The sequence below is a fragment of the Pteronotus mesoamericanus genome, unplaced genomic scaffold, assembly GCF_021234165.1.
Source record: "Pteronotus mesoamericanus isolate MK-2021 breed Mesoamerican mustached bat unplaced genomic scaffold, CSHL_Meso_final contig_90, whole genome shotgun sequence".
Taxonomy (NCBI): domain Eukaryota; kingdom Metazoa; phylum Chordata; class Mammalia; order Chiroptera; family Mormoopidae; genus Pteronotus; species Pteronotus mesoamericanus.
In genome coordinates, this window is record NW_026555277.1 from 2,406,127 (window position 1) to 2,419,258 (window position 13,132).

The window sequence follows — 13,132 nt, forward strand, 5'->3', positions numbered from 1 at the left end:
GTCTAAAGTGTTCTGTACATGTAAGCCACAATCATTATTATTGGATGAGCTCAAATTACAATGACATTATTTAATCACTGATAACTCAGCAGAGCACGCAATGCTGACCTTCATGACAATGATGTGTGCATTTGAAGTGTCGCCTGGCTAAATCCAGACAAAGGAACACCAAAGCTACCAATTCCATCTGCATCCTTTTAGGGAGTGATACATTTAAACCCTGTTAACAGCAACAAAGCAACTATGTAAGAAGTCTTTTTATTTTTAAAGACTTTCATAGTAAATTCCAAAATTGGGTCACAGTTTCTAATTCATGCATTTTGTGTTGTGATGGTAACAATTAAGCATTTTCACTAGAATACAAAGAATATAAACAGTCTATGTTATTACTGGGACTTCTTTAATTCAGTATGTTGTTTATTTTATACATCAAGCCTATTAAATTAGATGCTGTCCTTGAAAATGTGAATCACTGAGGTCAGGAAGGAAGGACTGCTCACCTTGAGCACCAGGTTTCCCTTTTGAGCCTGGAAGTGCCCCCAGCAAACCTGAAAGAGGTAGTTTTGGTATATTAATATTTAATATGAGGTTAATTTCATTATATAGGCATAATTGTTCCGCTCGGTCAATTTCATTTTCTCAACAGAAAGTTTAATTATCATGCCTCCAGAACGCCATTTGTTCTGTGAGAAAAGACTCTCTAGACCAGTGATGGTTTACTAATTAATTATTAATTGTTAATTGTAATTAATAATGTCACTAATTATTTCATGCAAAATAAAGCTAGTAGTAAGATAATGAGCAAGTTGTACCCGTTTCTCCCTTTTCTCCTGTTGGGCCAGGAATTCCGTCACGTCCTTGGTCACCTCTCATACCCATTGGTCCAGGATTTCCTGGGAGTCCTGGGGGGCCTGAAAAAAATGCCATTCAAGGAGAGGACTTACTTCTTTCTTGTCAATGCCCCGATGTGCCAGATGTAGGTGATTCTGGTAAAGGTGTTCAGCTGTCAGAACTGTGGTTATGTGAAGCTGAATTCACAATGAAAACTGTGAGCAGGCAAATACAATCATGCGGATTATCACTTTGGAATGTCTAGCTTGACAGGCCTTTGAAGTAGGCAGGAGTACCTACCCTCACTTTCATGCATTTTTGTCTGAGGACTGAGAAACTGGAAGCTACCTTCTAAAGGTCAGTCATGGCTCAGAGATACAGCTAACCTGACAGTTGAAACTCAGAAGAAAACATACCCTCCCTAGGAATGGGAAATTGACAAAGTACAGAAAGGAAACCTGGAGGGCCTTTGGTTCCTGGACATCCAGGGAAGCCTTTCATTCCTTTAGACCCCATTTCACCATCCGGTCCTGGCTTTCCTATGCAGGAAGAGAGAGGGAAGGGAAAACACACACACACCAGAAGACAAGTGGTTACAACAATGACTGAAATGGTCGGTTCTTAGAGTCAGCTGTGCTCACGCTCGTCTTCAGGTGACTTGCTCCCAGTCACCTCAGGCTTTTGTCCTGGGTGCTGTTTCCCTAGAGAAGCACAGCAGAGATGCCTTGCCTCACTTTCAAAGATGTGTATACAGGGATCACGTGGGCCATTTGGTATCTGATTTGCTTTAATTGGGAATGAACAGCAGATTCATTGAACCATTCCATGTTTGAAAAGATAATTTAAATATTATCTAAGTAAGACCTGAAGCTGCAACCCAGTAGCTTAGCAGTTGTTTTTAGTAAAGCAAAACAAAAATGGAAACCTGAATTATAAGTAAATAAGATAGAAAGCCAAAGTTCAACCTGGGAACATGCTAGGAAAAAAAAAAAATCACAACAGTGTGGAGGGTTGAATTGTGTGGGTTCCTAATTTATACATTGAAGTCCTAATCCCTAGTACTTCAGAATATCACTATACATGGACGTGGCGTCTTGAAAGAGGCAAGTTAAAGTGAGGTCACTAGAGGGGCTCTACTCCAATATGACTGGTGTCCCTGTAAGGAAGATATTTGGACCCAGAGGACAGACACAGGGAGAAGGTGGCCATCTCTAAGTCGAGGAGAAAGGCTTCAGATGAAATCGACCCTGCCAATACCTTGATCTCAAACTACCAGCTTCCAGAATTGTGAGAGAATAAATTTCTGTTATTTATGACACCCCCTCTGTGCTATGTGTTCTGGAAACCCTAGCAAACTATTACAACCATCATAAGATTGGTCAATGAACTCACGTCTCACATCTTTAGGCTGAATTCCTTGAGGCAGAACCTTAGAAGTTTTCTTTATGGGAGCATGTTTTTAGACTTCAGTCCACCAAACTGGCTGATCAGTAAATAGGGCTCCTCCTGAGTAATTTGCTGTTTCTTAGTGTCTTAGAATTTGAAGATCAAAGTTGAATAAAAGCAACTATAGTACAAAAGCCTAAATAGCTTTCTGTCCGCAGAGATGATTCTAGGAGGTGAGAGCCTTGCTAAGTGTCTTGCTCCCAGCTCTCGGAGTTGTGAAGCCATTGCTCACCTGGGAGACCAGGGCTTCCGGGACTTCCGGGGGCTCCGTCACGTCCAGCAGGCCCTGAATATCCAGGTGGGCCAGGTGGTCCTCTTTCTCCTTTCTTTCCCATGTCACCTGGCAATCCTGGTTCTCCCTTAAATTCAGTCAAACACCTTTAAAATTCTCACGTAAGTGGGATATGTGATCGGAATTAAGTATAAACTTTATTGTTTGCATTTATTTTTTACTATCACTGTTATCTAGTCGGTTAGTTAGCAGTTCCTATTGAGTGTTGCTATGTGCCAGCGCTGTGAGGGGTGCTGGGAACAGGATGGCTACATGTTTTATGGGGCCCAGGTCCCTTTAAAAATTTTGTAAAGCAATTCAAGACAGTGGCAGCTGAGAGTAGTCCTTAGCACCCAACCTTTGTGACGGCACGGGTCACGTGCCCATGGAGCTGGCTCTCCCTGGGAGTGTAATAACAGACATATTCAGATATGGGGATATACAGCCCCTGCCTCCATGGAGCTTTAGAGACCAGTGGGGAGATGCTCAATCACACGGATGTATAATTTCGAATTGTGATGATTAACTCAGGGGTAAGAAAGAGAGACCAAAGGAATATAAGTTCTACAAATGCTATGCATAAAAATAAATGTATGTCAATCAGATGTAAAAAAAACAAAACAAAAAACAACCCCTTCTTTAAATCTGTACTTTAGTTTTATGATAAGCCAGCACATATGGATTTGGTCATTACTTACAAAATCTCCATAGTAGCTGATTAAAATATACTCTGTTTCTAGGATTTGCTAGCCTGGTAAAACCAGCTCATTTTGTGTTCAGTATACAGTTCTGAACATTTCTTCTGTGGTTCCCTATGAAAACCCTAAACCTCAATGAAGCTGTTACTTAACTGAATGTGAGTTAAGCATAAAATGGTTCCTCACTGAGGAAACATCTCAGTGGAAAGAGCATCGCCCTGGTTGTCTGAAGACCTACTCTAAAAAAGGGCAAAGGAAGTTTATCTGGGCTCCAAGTAATAAAGGGTTGCTTTCTTGGGTCCATGTGGCTTCTAAAACTTTTCTTCCTTGTTGTTTTAACCATTACTGCTGGAGAACATGACTGGTGGAAATCTTTAGGAAAGGTAGTATTTTATTGGCTCAAAAGAGAGTCAAGGAAGGGGACCCCTAAGTAACAAGTTTTATATTTTGGGGGGTCATATATTCTTGAAAGTCTGATAAAAAATACAGACCCTTGCATACAAAAATTTTCATTCATGTCACATTCAATTTCAGGAGATTAACAGACTTCCTGGGGTCCCACAGATTTCTTTAGGGATGCATGGAATCCTGTGTTAAAACTCCCACTTATGGGAACTTCTAGTAATCATTCTCTTAATGATCTAGCTTTGGCTCTTATTGTCACAGAAAGGTTGTAAGAAAGTAAACCTAAACAAAAAAAAAAAACAACTGAGCCCCACTGAAACATTTGGTTGTTAATTGGTACAGCACGCTAACAAGGGCTTTGAAATGCAACCTCCAGTTAACAGCACGACATTGAAACAAAATAAAATTCCATGTAATGGAATGAAAATAATTCAAGTTCCAAAACAATTAGGATAAATATATGTATCTTAGGATTTTGTGTGCTTCTTGATGATTCTCTAAACTTATTTTATGTTATGTCTTTTATTATAATTTAGTAAGTCAAGTGTTTTTCATTACAGGGTACGGAAATTTATTTTTTTAAGTCTGTGTGAGATGAGTCCACAGCAGAGATTGGCTTGCTTTGTGTCACAGGAACAACAAACACTGCTCTGCTAGATTGTGTGAGCCTTTCATCGCTGCCTCCTTCTGGCAGCGCACTTAAACTCCTTGGCAGCTGAAACCGGTGGGAATGAATTAAGTTGACTTAATTCTCAGTGTGGGATAGGCATACTCAGTTGTGAAGATAAGATTTAAAAAACCAAATAACTACTTGAAAATATGATAATTTTAAAATATCCTCTGCCCACATTGAATCTCTATCCTACATATTTAAAGGGACTCATTCCATCATCAAAATGTAAATACTTCAGTTGCCTGTGTACCTTTGGTCCTGGCGGTCCTGGCCTTGCACCTTCTGAGTACCCGGGCTCTCCCTTATCTCCTTGGAGACCATGAATACCTGGGAGGCCTGGTCTTCCAGGTAGACCCGGGAGTCCCAAAGTTCCCCTCTCTCCTTTGGACCCTGAAATTAGGAAAGAAATCAGATAAAATAGTTAAACACAGACATCTTGTTTACCTCTGGCCTTTGCAAAAACCACCTTTCTCCTAGGAAGCTGACTTTTCTGTATCACTAATGTATCAGGTAGTCATAATGGATGGTTTTAACACAGTGTGAATACTTGTTTTGTTCTCATTAGTGTTCTAGTTGTGCATAATACATTTGTCTGAAAGTAAATCTAGTTGTTTTACACCAGCTTTCTCAGAAGTGGAAAACCAAAACAACAAACAACACAAAAAATCTAGAATTGGGGCTCATCATGAACTTGTAAACTCGTAACAGGGTTTTATCCACTTTACCTGGTAACCCCATGTTCCCCATGCTTCCTGGCGGGCCACGGGGTCCGGGTCCTCCAGGGCTTCCAGTGCTTCCAGGGTCTCCTCTGGGGCCTGGAGAACAAATAAACAGTCACATGCTCTGTGTAGCCTCTGGACACAGGACGCTCAATAAATATTTCTTGCTTGCATGAAAATATGTATCCAGAGCAGCCAGGCCAGCTGGTTTAAGTACTTGTTAGCTGCCTTTTTGCCTTCATATAAGGAGGGGCTTGAGGACCCAGAAATATAAAATTAGAGACAGTTAGATTCTTGTCAGCAGGCCTGGATTTTTACCATCAAAATCATCTTAGAACCAAGGCCAGCAGGAAACGTGGGAGGGGTGGGGGGGCACTACGGTGGGCTGTAACCAGAGAGTAATAGATTTCTATACTGAAAATGTATTGCCATGTAATATATTATGCTATTGATGTGATCATAGAGAGTATGGGAGCCACTTTAATTGTTTAAAAATTTTTTTGCAAAGTTGATAACCTTAGTTTAAAAAAGGAAGGGGAAAATTCAGAAACCTAAAGCATTATCTGATTTTCCTCTAAGATATGTGATACGGTGATAAATTAAAGTTTATAATACATGGTAGCAGTTTCAAAATAAAATTTTGAGTATAAAAATGGAACTTCGTCTGTCTTCATATTTTTTAGTTAACACAGGCTGACTATGCACACCTTCATTTTGGTTTAATTGAGAAGCAAATTTCTGTTGGAAGACTAGAAACACACCTTTGTTACATTTAGATCAAGGAAAACTTAAACCCTGATATTCCTCTTATAAAATCAGCTCTACCTGGTGGTCCTGCTGGTCCAGGTGGCCCTCTGAGCCCTTCTAGGCCCGGTGACCCTGGAGTGCCCCTGCTTCCTTTCTCCCCCGGCCTCCCTGCCAATCCTGCAGTTAAAAACAGTGGGTTAAAAATACAGGTTAGAAGTGTCTCAGGGTTATCTACATCCTGATTAAAACTGATGAGGTATTATTATAATGGAGTATGGAATATTTGTTAAGAGAATGGGCAGATGTGGACGTAATCTTTTTTAAAAGAGGATTAACTGAGAATATGTGTGAACTATTAGCACAGTGACTGGCGTGAGTTAGCACTCAGAGGCCTAGCAATTATCATTATATTTACACTTTAAACAAACAGTATAAGAACTTATGGCCTAAGAACAGCTTTTTGTTTTATTTTAGTAATGATAGAGGACCATATTTTGTCTAGACTGTCCCATTCTCAATCCATTTATTAAAACTATGGTTTATTTAATAACTAGTACATGACAGGCATTTTATTTTATTTATCTTATTTAATCTTCAGGCAATCTCAGTCTCTCCTCGAGCCTTTCCAGAGAAAGGGCAGAGATGAGAAAACTGACTCTAAGTAGTCAACGGACCAATACTAGAGCCACACTGTCACTCAAGGGTAATGTTTGGATTTGAACCCAGGTCTGCAGGCTGGAAAGCTCATAAACTTCCCCATAACACCATCCTACTTTTGTAAAACATGGCTTTGATCACATTATTTTCCTGATCAAAAATATTACTCTTTGTCTTCCCATGCATGTACCTGAGGCTCTCGTGCAGGCTCATTTAGGAGACGACCCCAATTATGCTTGTTTGTACCCTCAATATCTCATCCATTTGCAGCGGATGTCTTTGAGTTAGAAATCAAGATTCAAAAAATGGATTGTATTCAAATTAGAGAGGCCTAAATAGTATGATCTTTTTGTTGTTTTTCAATCTCTGCTTCTTGGTTATGCATTTAAAAAGCCAAAACAAACAAACAAACATGACAGTTTCCATTCATGTTGAACTTTGGGTGAGCAAAAAGAAGTTTGTTGGAACCAGAAAAATAGCATGTGCCCTTCTGTTCTTTACAAAAGGAATTCTTTAATTATAAATTAGTACCCATTGTGCATTCATGGTGTTAGAGTCAAATTTTAGTTTATGTAGGCACAGATATGCCATTCACATTCTTTTCAAAATGTTTCTAATACTTCCTGAATTATCTAGGATAGTCCAGTGAAGTGGTGTTTATGTAGACAATTTATGAGGACTGGACATTTGTGGCAACATTATTTTGTCATATCTTGGCTTAGACCAGTTCTAGCAGATTTTTATAAAATCCATATTACTTTCTATTCCATTGCAAAAATGTAATGCAGTCTTGTTTGCCCCCAGAACTAAACTATTTCTTTGACACTAGAATAAGTAATGACTATTCAAAAGGCCTTTACTACCTTTATGGATTAAAAAAATAACTTTCTATAAATTGATTTTTCTAATGATTATCCTTTTTTTATTTTTAGGTTGGCAAATTAATTGGATTCAATCACATTCCAGATGCTGGTCAAATATCACTTCTCTGAAGTCCTTCCTAATTCTGAGAAAGACAACTATTCAGTCTTTCTAGCGTGGTCTACATTACACACCTGTGCAGAATGTTTAAATTTAAAGCAAATCTACTTGGACTATAAGTCCTTATGTGCCCAGTACATAAATATTTGTTGAGTACAATCCTTCTCAAAATATATTACAAATTACTCAAAACTTAATATGGTTTTGCAACTGCAAATATATATTTTTCTTCATTCTTCTCTGTTGTAAAAGTTTGATCTTCAAATATTTCATTTTATCCAGCAATTCTCTGTTTTTATAAAATCACTTGGGATTAAAATTAGTCAAGAAGATCATAAGGCAGGTTTTCTTAAAATTTGATTTTTTATTGGGTATATCCATCATAGAACAAAAACTGTCACAGAAAGTACTCAAATAAAACAATTTGTGTTTAAATTTTAGTCTAATAGCTACAGCTAACAATGAACAGCAAAAATGTCCAGAGCATTAATTTTCAATTAAAACACACTTTCTTTTTAGTAATTATTTTCCAAAGGATTTTGAGCATGAGATTCGGATGCAATGAGAAAACTTGATCCTGACCATTGACTGAATATGGTGGAACTTGGGGCAGAGGTTTCTACTTCAGCGAGGATTTTTAATATGGCATTTCCTAAGGGTTGAGTCTTCACCTTATTTGTCGAATAGGGGGTATTGAGGCTTATGATTTAAAAACCGACTAGTGAAAATTTAAAAACAACAAACCAAAATGCAGAACTGACTTAGAAAGAAAAAGTTATGCATTAAAGAGGCAACATATTATTGTGCAAAGCACAGGAGACCCAGTTCTAGTTCAGGCTGGGCCACCAACTGGCCACCAACTGGCTGTGGACAGGAAATTAAAACACTGGCCCTCACTGTCCTTGTTTGCCAACCAGAAGGATTTGCCTGGATAGTTCTTAGTCTCAGAATCAGCCCTGATGTTCTGGTTCTAAATCTAAGGCAGTCTGTACCTTTGAGGCCCGGTTCTCCTTTGTCCCCCAGTATCTGGAATGTTTGAGACGGCCCGTGAAGTCCTTTAGCTCCTTTTTCCCCCTTGGCTCCCGGGGGTCCTCTCTCACCCTTGGCCCCTGGAATTCCGAAGCTACCTATCAGACAGGAGGAACCACAGCAATTCCTTAATTCTTTCAGTAGTTCATAAGGATTCAAAAGTTAACTGTGCTTACCATAAAACAAAACAGATCAGCCAATAAGCTTAACAGAGCTGACAAAAGTTCCCCGAAACAGGCGGTTATGTGAATGTAGCACATAAGCCTGTAGGGAAAAACACGATCCCGTTCAAAAGGAAAAAAGAAACACAGGAAACAGCAAAATGAAATGCATGGTTCTCTCAGAACTGTTTTCCCCTCAAAGAAGAAAATATAGGTTATTTTGCTGTTCCTTCCTCCTGAGAGCTGGGAAACCCGGCCGTCCGCTTACCCTTTTGTCCAGGCGGGCCAGGGTTCCCGGGAGGCCCCGGGAGGCCAGTGTGGCCCGGAAAGCCCATCATCCCGACCATTCCTCTTTCACCTGCGGAAACAAAGTAACACAAGGCAGCACATAGGCAGCTCGAGAAAAGCAAATGCTCCGTAACATCAAATAAACTACACTTAGAAGGAGAGATTGGGAGTTGAAGGAATGGTTTGTGTAAACAGGAAAATAATCTTATTTGTCTAGGAGATGGGTCAGTAAACCATTTCTATTGCATCGTGTATGTGAAAGTCACTGGTGGCAGATCACGTTTGTGGGTAAGAATAGAATATGTTTAAGTTTTGGACCTTTCTATCCTCCCAGTCCATGACCAATAGCTTTCCGTTATACTCCCTTATTTTACTTCCTTCATAGCAGTTGTTTAGAGTTAACTTAAAGCTAATGTATTTGTTATTGTCCCCCACTGTTGGAAGTGGGGTCTTGTCCACTGATGTGTCTCTAGGCCCTGGACAGTGCTGGCTCATGATAACAGCTCCATCGTATGAATGAAAGAATAATTTGCAAGATTGTTATTCTGGGCTCTTCTCTAGAGGAAAGGTCAGTGATGTTCTGTGCCATGAAGAGAATATTAGAATATTTTTCCCAAACATATAAACAATAAAAATAGTGATGAAATAAAATGAATTATAAGGGGATGATAGGAATAGCTATTAAACATACCAGCAAATTAGGTAACCTAGAGAAAATGGACAAATTCCTAGAGAGGCGCAGATTAACAAAACTGACTCAAGGAGAAGTAGAAAACTATGATTAGACCCATAACAAATGAAGAGATGAATTAGTAGTTTTTTAAAATTCCCACACACACAAAAAAGCCCAGAACCAGATGACTTCACTGGAAAATTCTACCAAATGTTTAAAGAATATCCATTCTTCACAAACTCTTCCAGAAAATACAAGAGGAGAAAACGCTTCCTGTCTTGTTCTATAAAACCAGCATTATTCTGACCCAAAACCAGGAAAAAAAATCATAAGAAAAGAAAAAAGAGACTAGTTTTTCTTATAAATATAGATGCAAAATTCTCAACACAATACTAGCAAATATATTTTAGTAGTGACACATGCAAAGGATTCCACAGCAAACACAGTCATATCCTAGGTCACTGTGAAATCTCAGTGACCACTGCCATCATGACCACTTCCCTGCCCCCAGCCCCTTACAAATCACTCACAAGAAAAACTTCCACTCACTGAAACGGAAGCACAGAGACAGAAACCTGTGCACATGTCCAGCTCAGAGAGCCACCTTAAAGGAAAAGGCGAAAGAAAAGAGTGGGAGAAAAAAAGCACAGATTCATAGCTTCTTCCCATCAGAGTAAAGTTGGAGGCTTGCCTCCTCCAACTACGTCAAAATTACAACAAAGATATAGAACAACTATCATTCAGGACTGCCCGATATCTAGCTGAACAGAAGTCCTACAACTAAGGATTAAAGAAGAAGCCACAGAGACTGGTGGAGACCAGGAACGGGCTGGTCCCACACCCACGTGGTGGATAAAAATCAGGAGGGATATCTGGGCAGTGCAGGTCCTCCCTGAGGAGAGAGGGGTCCCAGTCCCACACCAGGACCCCCTGCCCAGGGTTCCAGTGCCAAGAAGAGAAGTCCCATAACTTCCGTCTATAAAAACCAGAGAGGATTGTGGCTGAGACAGTACATTTCTAGAGTCCCAGGGCTTCCTCTTAAACGGCCCTTACACTGACTGACTTGGACTCAGTTGCTCTGAGATTCGGCACTGGGGCAGCAGCTCAGAAGGTGCCCAGAACTTACGGGAAGGAACTGAATTGTCTGGCTTCAGGGTGTGGGCTGGAGGGATAGCTTTCTCCCCACACAAGTGCAGCAGAAGCCTTTGTTCCTTGCCTGAGCCCACCCCTCCCCCACCCCACCCTCACCCCCACCTAGACTACAGACACCATATCTGAGTCTCATCAGCCTGGCTCACATGGTTCACCCCGAACTGCTGATTCCCTGAGACCCCACCCCATCCAGCTCCTGGGCCCACCCAAGCACTTCCAGTGGCTTTTCCATACAAATGGCCTGTTCTGGTTCATGCTGAGGACTTTCCTAAATCTCCCGAAGTTTCACTAACCCCAAGCAAGCAGCACCTGACTTTGTTTTGCCCAGTACCTCTTGTTAAGTGGCCTCAGGCCTAGCCTGTAAATGGATTAAATGTTCAGTCAAAAGACCTCAGAAAACTGAATGGATAAGAAAACAAGACCCTTACGCTGTCTGCAAGAGAATCACTTTAGATCAAAACACACACAGACTGAAAGTAAAGACAGTTCATGAAAATGGGAATAAAAAAGGCTGGGATAGCAATGCTTATATAAGACAAAATAGACTTTAAAATAAAGTGGGATTAAGAAGTACAAATTGGTAGTTACAAAATAGTCACAAGGATGTTAAATACAGCATAGAGAATATAGTCAATAATATTGTAATAACTATGGTGTAATACGGGTAATAGATTTATCAGGGTGATCACTGCATAAGATATATAAATATCTAATCACTATGTTGTACACCTGAAACTAACAATATTGTATGCCAGCTGTAATTGAAAAATAAAAATAAATAAAAGCACAAGAAAGGATACCTTGTGGCCCTAAAAATCCTGGATCTCCTGGATATCCTTTCTGACCAGGCGGTCCCATCTCCCCTCGATGACCTGGCATTCCTGGTGGTCCAGGTTCTCCAGGAAATCCTGGCTGACCCATGCCTGGAACTCCTGGGTCTCCTTTTTGTCCTGTTTCACCTTTTCTGCCTACATATGAATGAATGAAGGAAGGAATGAATGAAGGAAGGAAGGAAGGAAGGAAAAGAACACACAAGTGCTTTCCCTGCAAACACCAGAAATATTTTATGGTTGTAAATGTTTAGCTTTGTGCTTTTGGGCTAAATAAACCATACACTTATTAAATGGACTGATTGGTGGTTTGGTTGGTTGGTTTCCCCTCCTATAAAAACTTTAAGATCCCTTCTGGCTTTAACATTCTCTGTTTCAATGTCTCATGCAGTAATAAAAATGTAGAACTTAGATCTATTTCCCAGTCCTGCAGGCACATCCCGGGACTGCACTGATGACTGTTGCTCAGTCTGTAACTTGCAGAACACATTCGGTGCCACTCACATTGAGTGCGCCTCTGGAAACAATAAGAGCACTATAACAACCATTGATGCCTTGGCCAAAGATTTGCTTATGAGGTATGCTAAGCATTGGCTCAGTTTTAAAGGACTTTTCCCAGAAATAGCTCACAGATCTCGTTGAAATCTAAATTAGGCAGACAATGAGTAAGTTTCCCATTATCTGGACTATCTAGTCTGCATAATTGAGATTTATTGTTATACCCTTTCTCTTAGATTGATTTAAAGCAATCAACTACATGCAAGGTCTGTCTGGAAAAAGTCCAGCCATTATTAATATAATGGGAACTGTTTCCATGACATCGATGTAATCTGGCAGCCAAGGAGAGTGGACTGGAGTGTGTATGTGTGAACAACGACAACTTCACTGTACTAGTCAGTGGGGGCAGTAGGTGCTCTTGAGTGAGCGTGTGTACTGTGCAGCCGTCGCATTCAAAGTGACTGAGCAAGTAGAGCAATGAATCTGCATCAGATTTTGTGTTGACCTTGAATATCCTCCGTGGAAACTATTGGGGTGATTCAGAAGGCCACAGCTATGGGCAACTGGTGATTGGCAGCTTCATCACAACAACACGCCCCCTGCTCATGCATCACATCTCATGCAGAGGTTTTTGGCAAAACATCAAATCACCCAGGTGACTCATCCCCCCTACAGCCCAGATTTGGCATCCTGTGACTTCCGGCTTTGCCTAAAACTAAAATCACCTTTGAAAGGAAGAGACTTAAGACCACCGATGAGATTCAGGATAATAGGGCAGGGCAGCTGATGGCAACTGGGAGAACTGTGTGAGGTCCCAAGGTGCCTACTTTGAAAGGGACCAAGGTTTCATTGTCCTATGTACAATGTTTTTTTGTGTCTTGTGTCTTTTTCAATAAATAGCTCCATTTTTCACATTACACGGCTGGATACCTTCAGGACAAATCTTGTATTTTAGTTTAAAACTTACTAAACAGAAAATTCACTCTATTTTAATAATAAAGATAAATAAATGTACCCCTTTAATATACTTGTAAAACTTTTTCTGAGAGTTTATATGTGTGTGTGTGTATATA

General features: G+C 40.2%; 1 protein-coding gene across 1 annotated transcript in view; it reads right to left on the reverse strand.

Moving 5' to 3' along the window:
- Positions 1–13,132, reverse strand: part of COL4A3 (collagen type IV alpha 3 chain) — a 122,838-nt gene that overhangs the window by 16,037 nt on the left and 93,669 nt on the right. Inside the window, exons 32-41 of the mRNA XM_054585603.1 lie at positions 11,532–11,699; positions 8,887–8,976; positions 8,421–8,555; positions 5,869–5,967; positions 5,050–5,139; positions 4,575–4,714; positions 2,510–2,636; positions 1,290–1,370; positions 813–911; positions 501–548 (exon numbers count right to left, since the gene is read on the reverse strand). Of these exons, the coding sequence (XP_054441578.1) occupies positions 501–548; positions 813–911; positions 1,290–1,370; positions 2,510–2,636; positions 4,575–4,714; positions 5,050–5,139; positions 5,869–5,967; positions 8,421–8,555; positions 8,887–8,976; positions 11,532–11,699 (1,077 nt within the window). The remainder of the gene's footprint in view (positions 1–500; positions 549–812; positions 912–1,289; positions 1,371–2,509; positions 2,637–4,574; positions 4,715–5,049; positions 5,140–5,868; positions 5,968–8,420; positions 8,556–8,886; positions 8,977–11,531; positions 11,700–13,132) is intronic.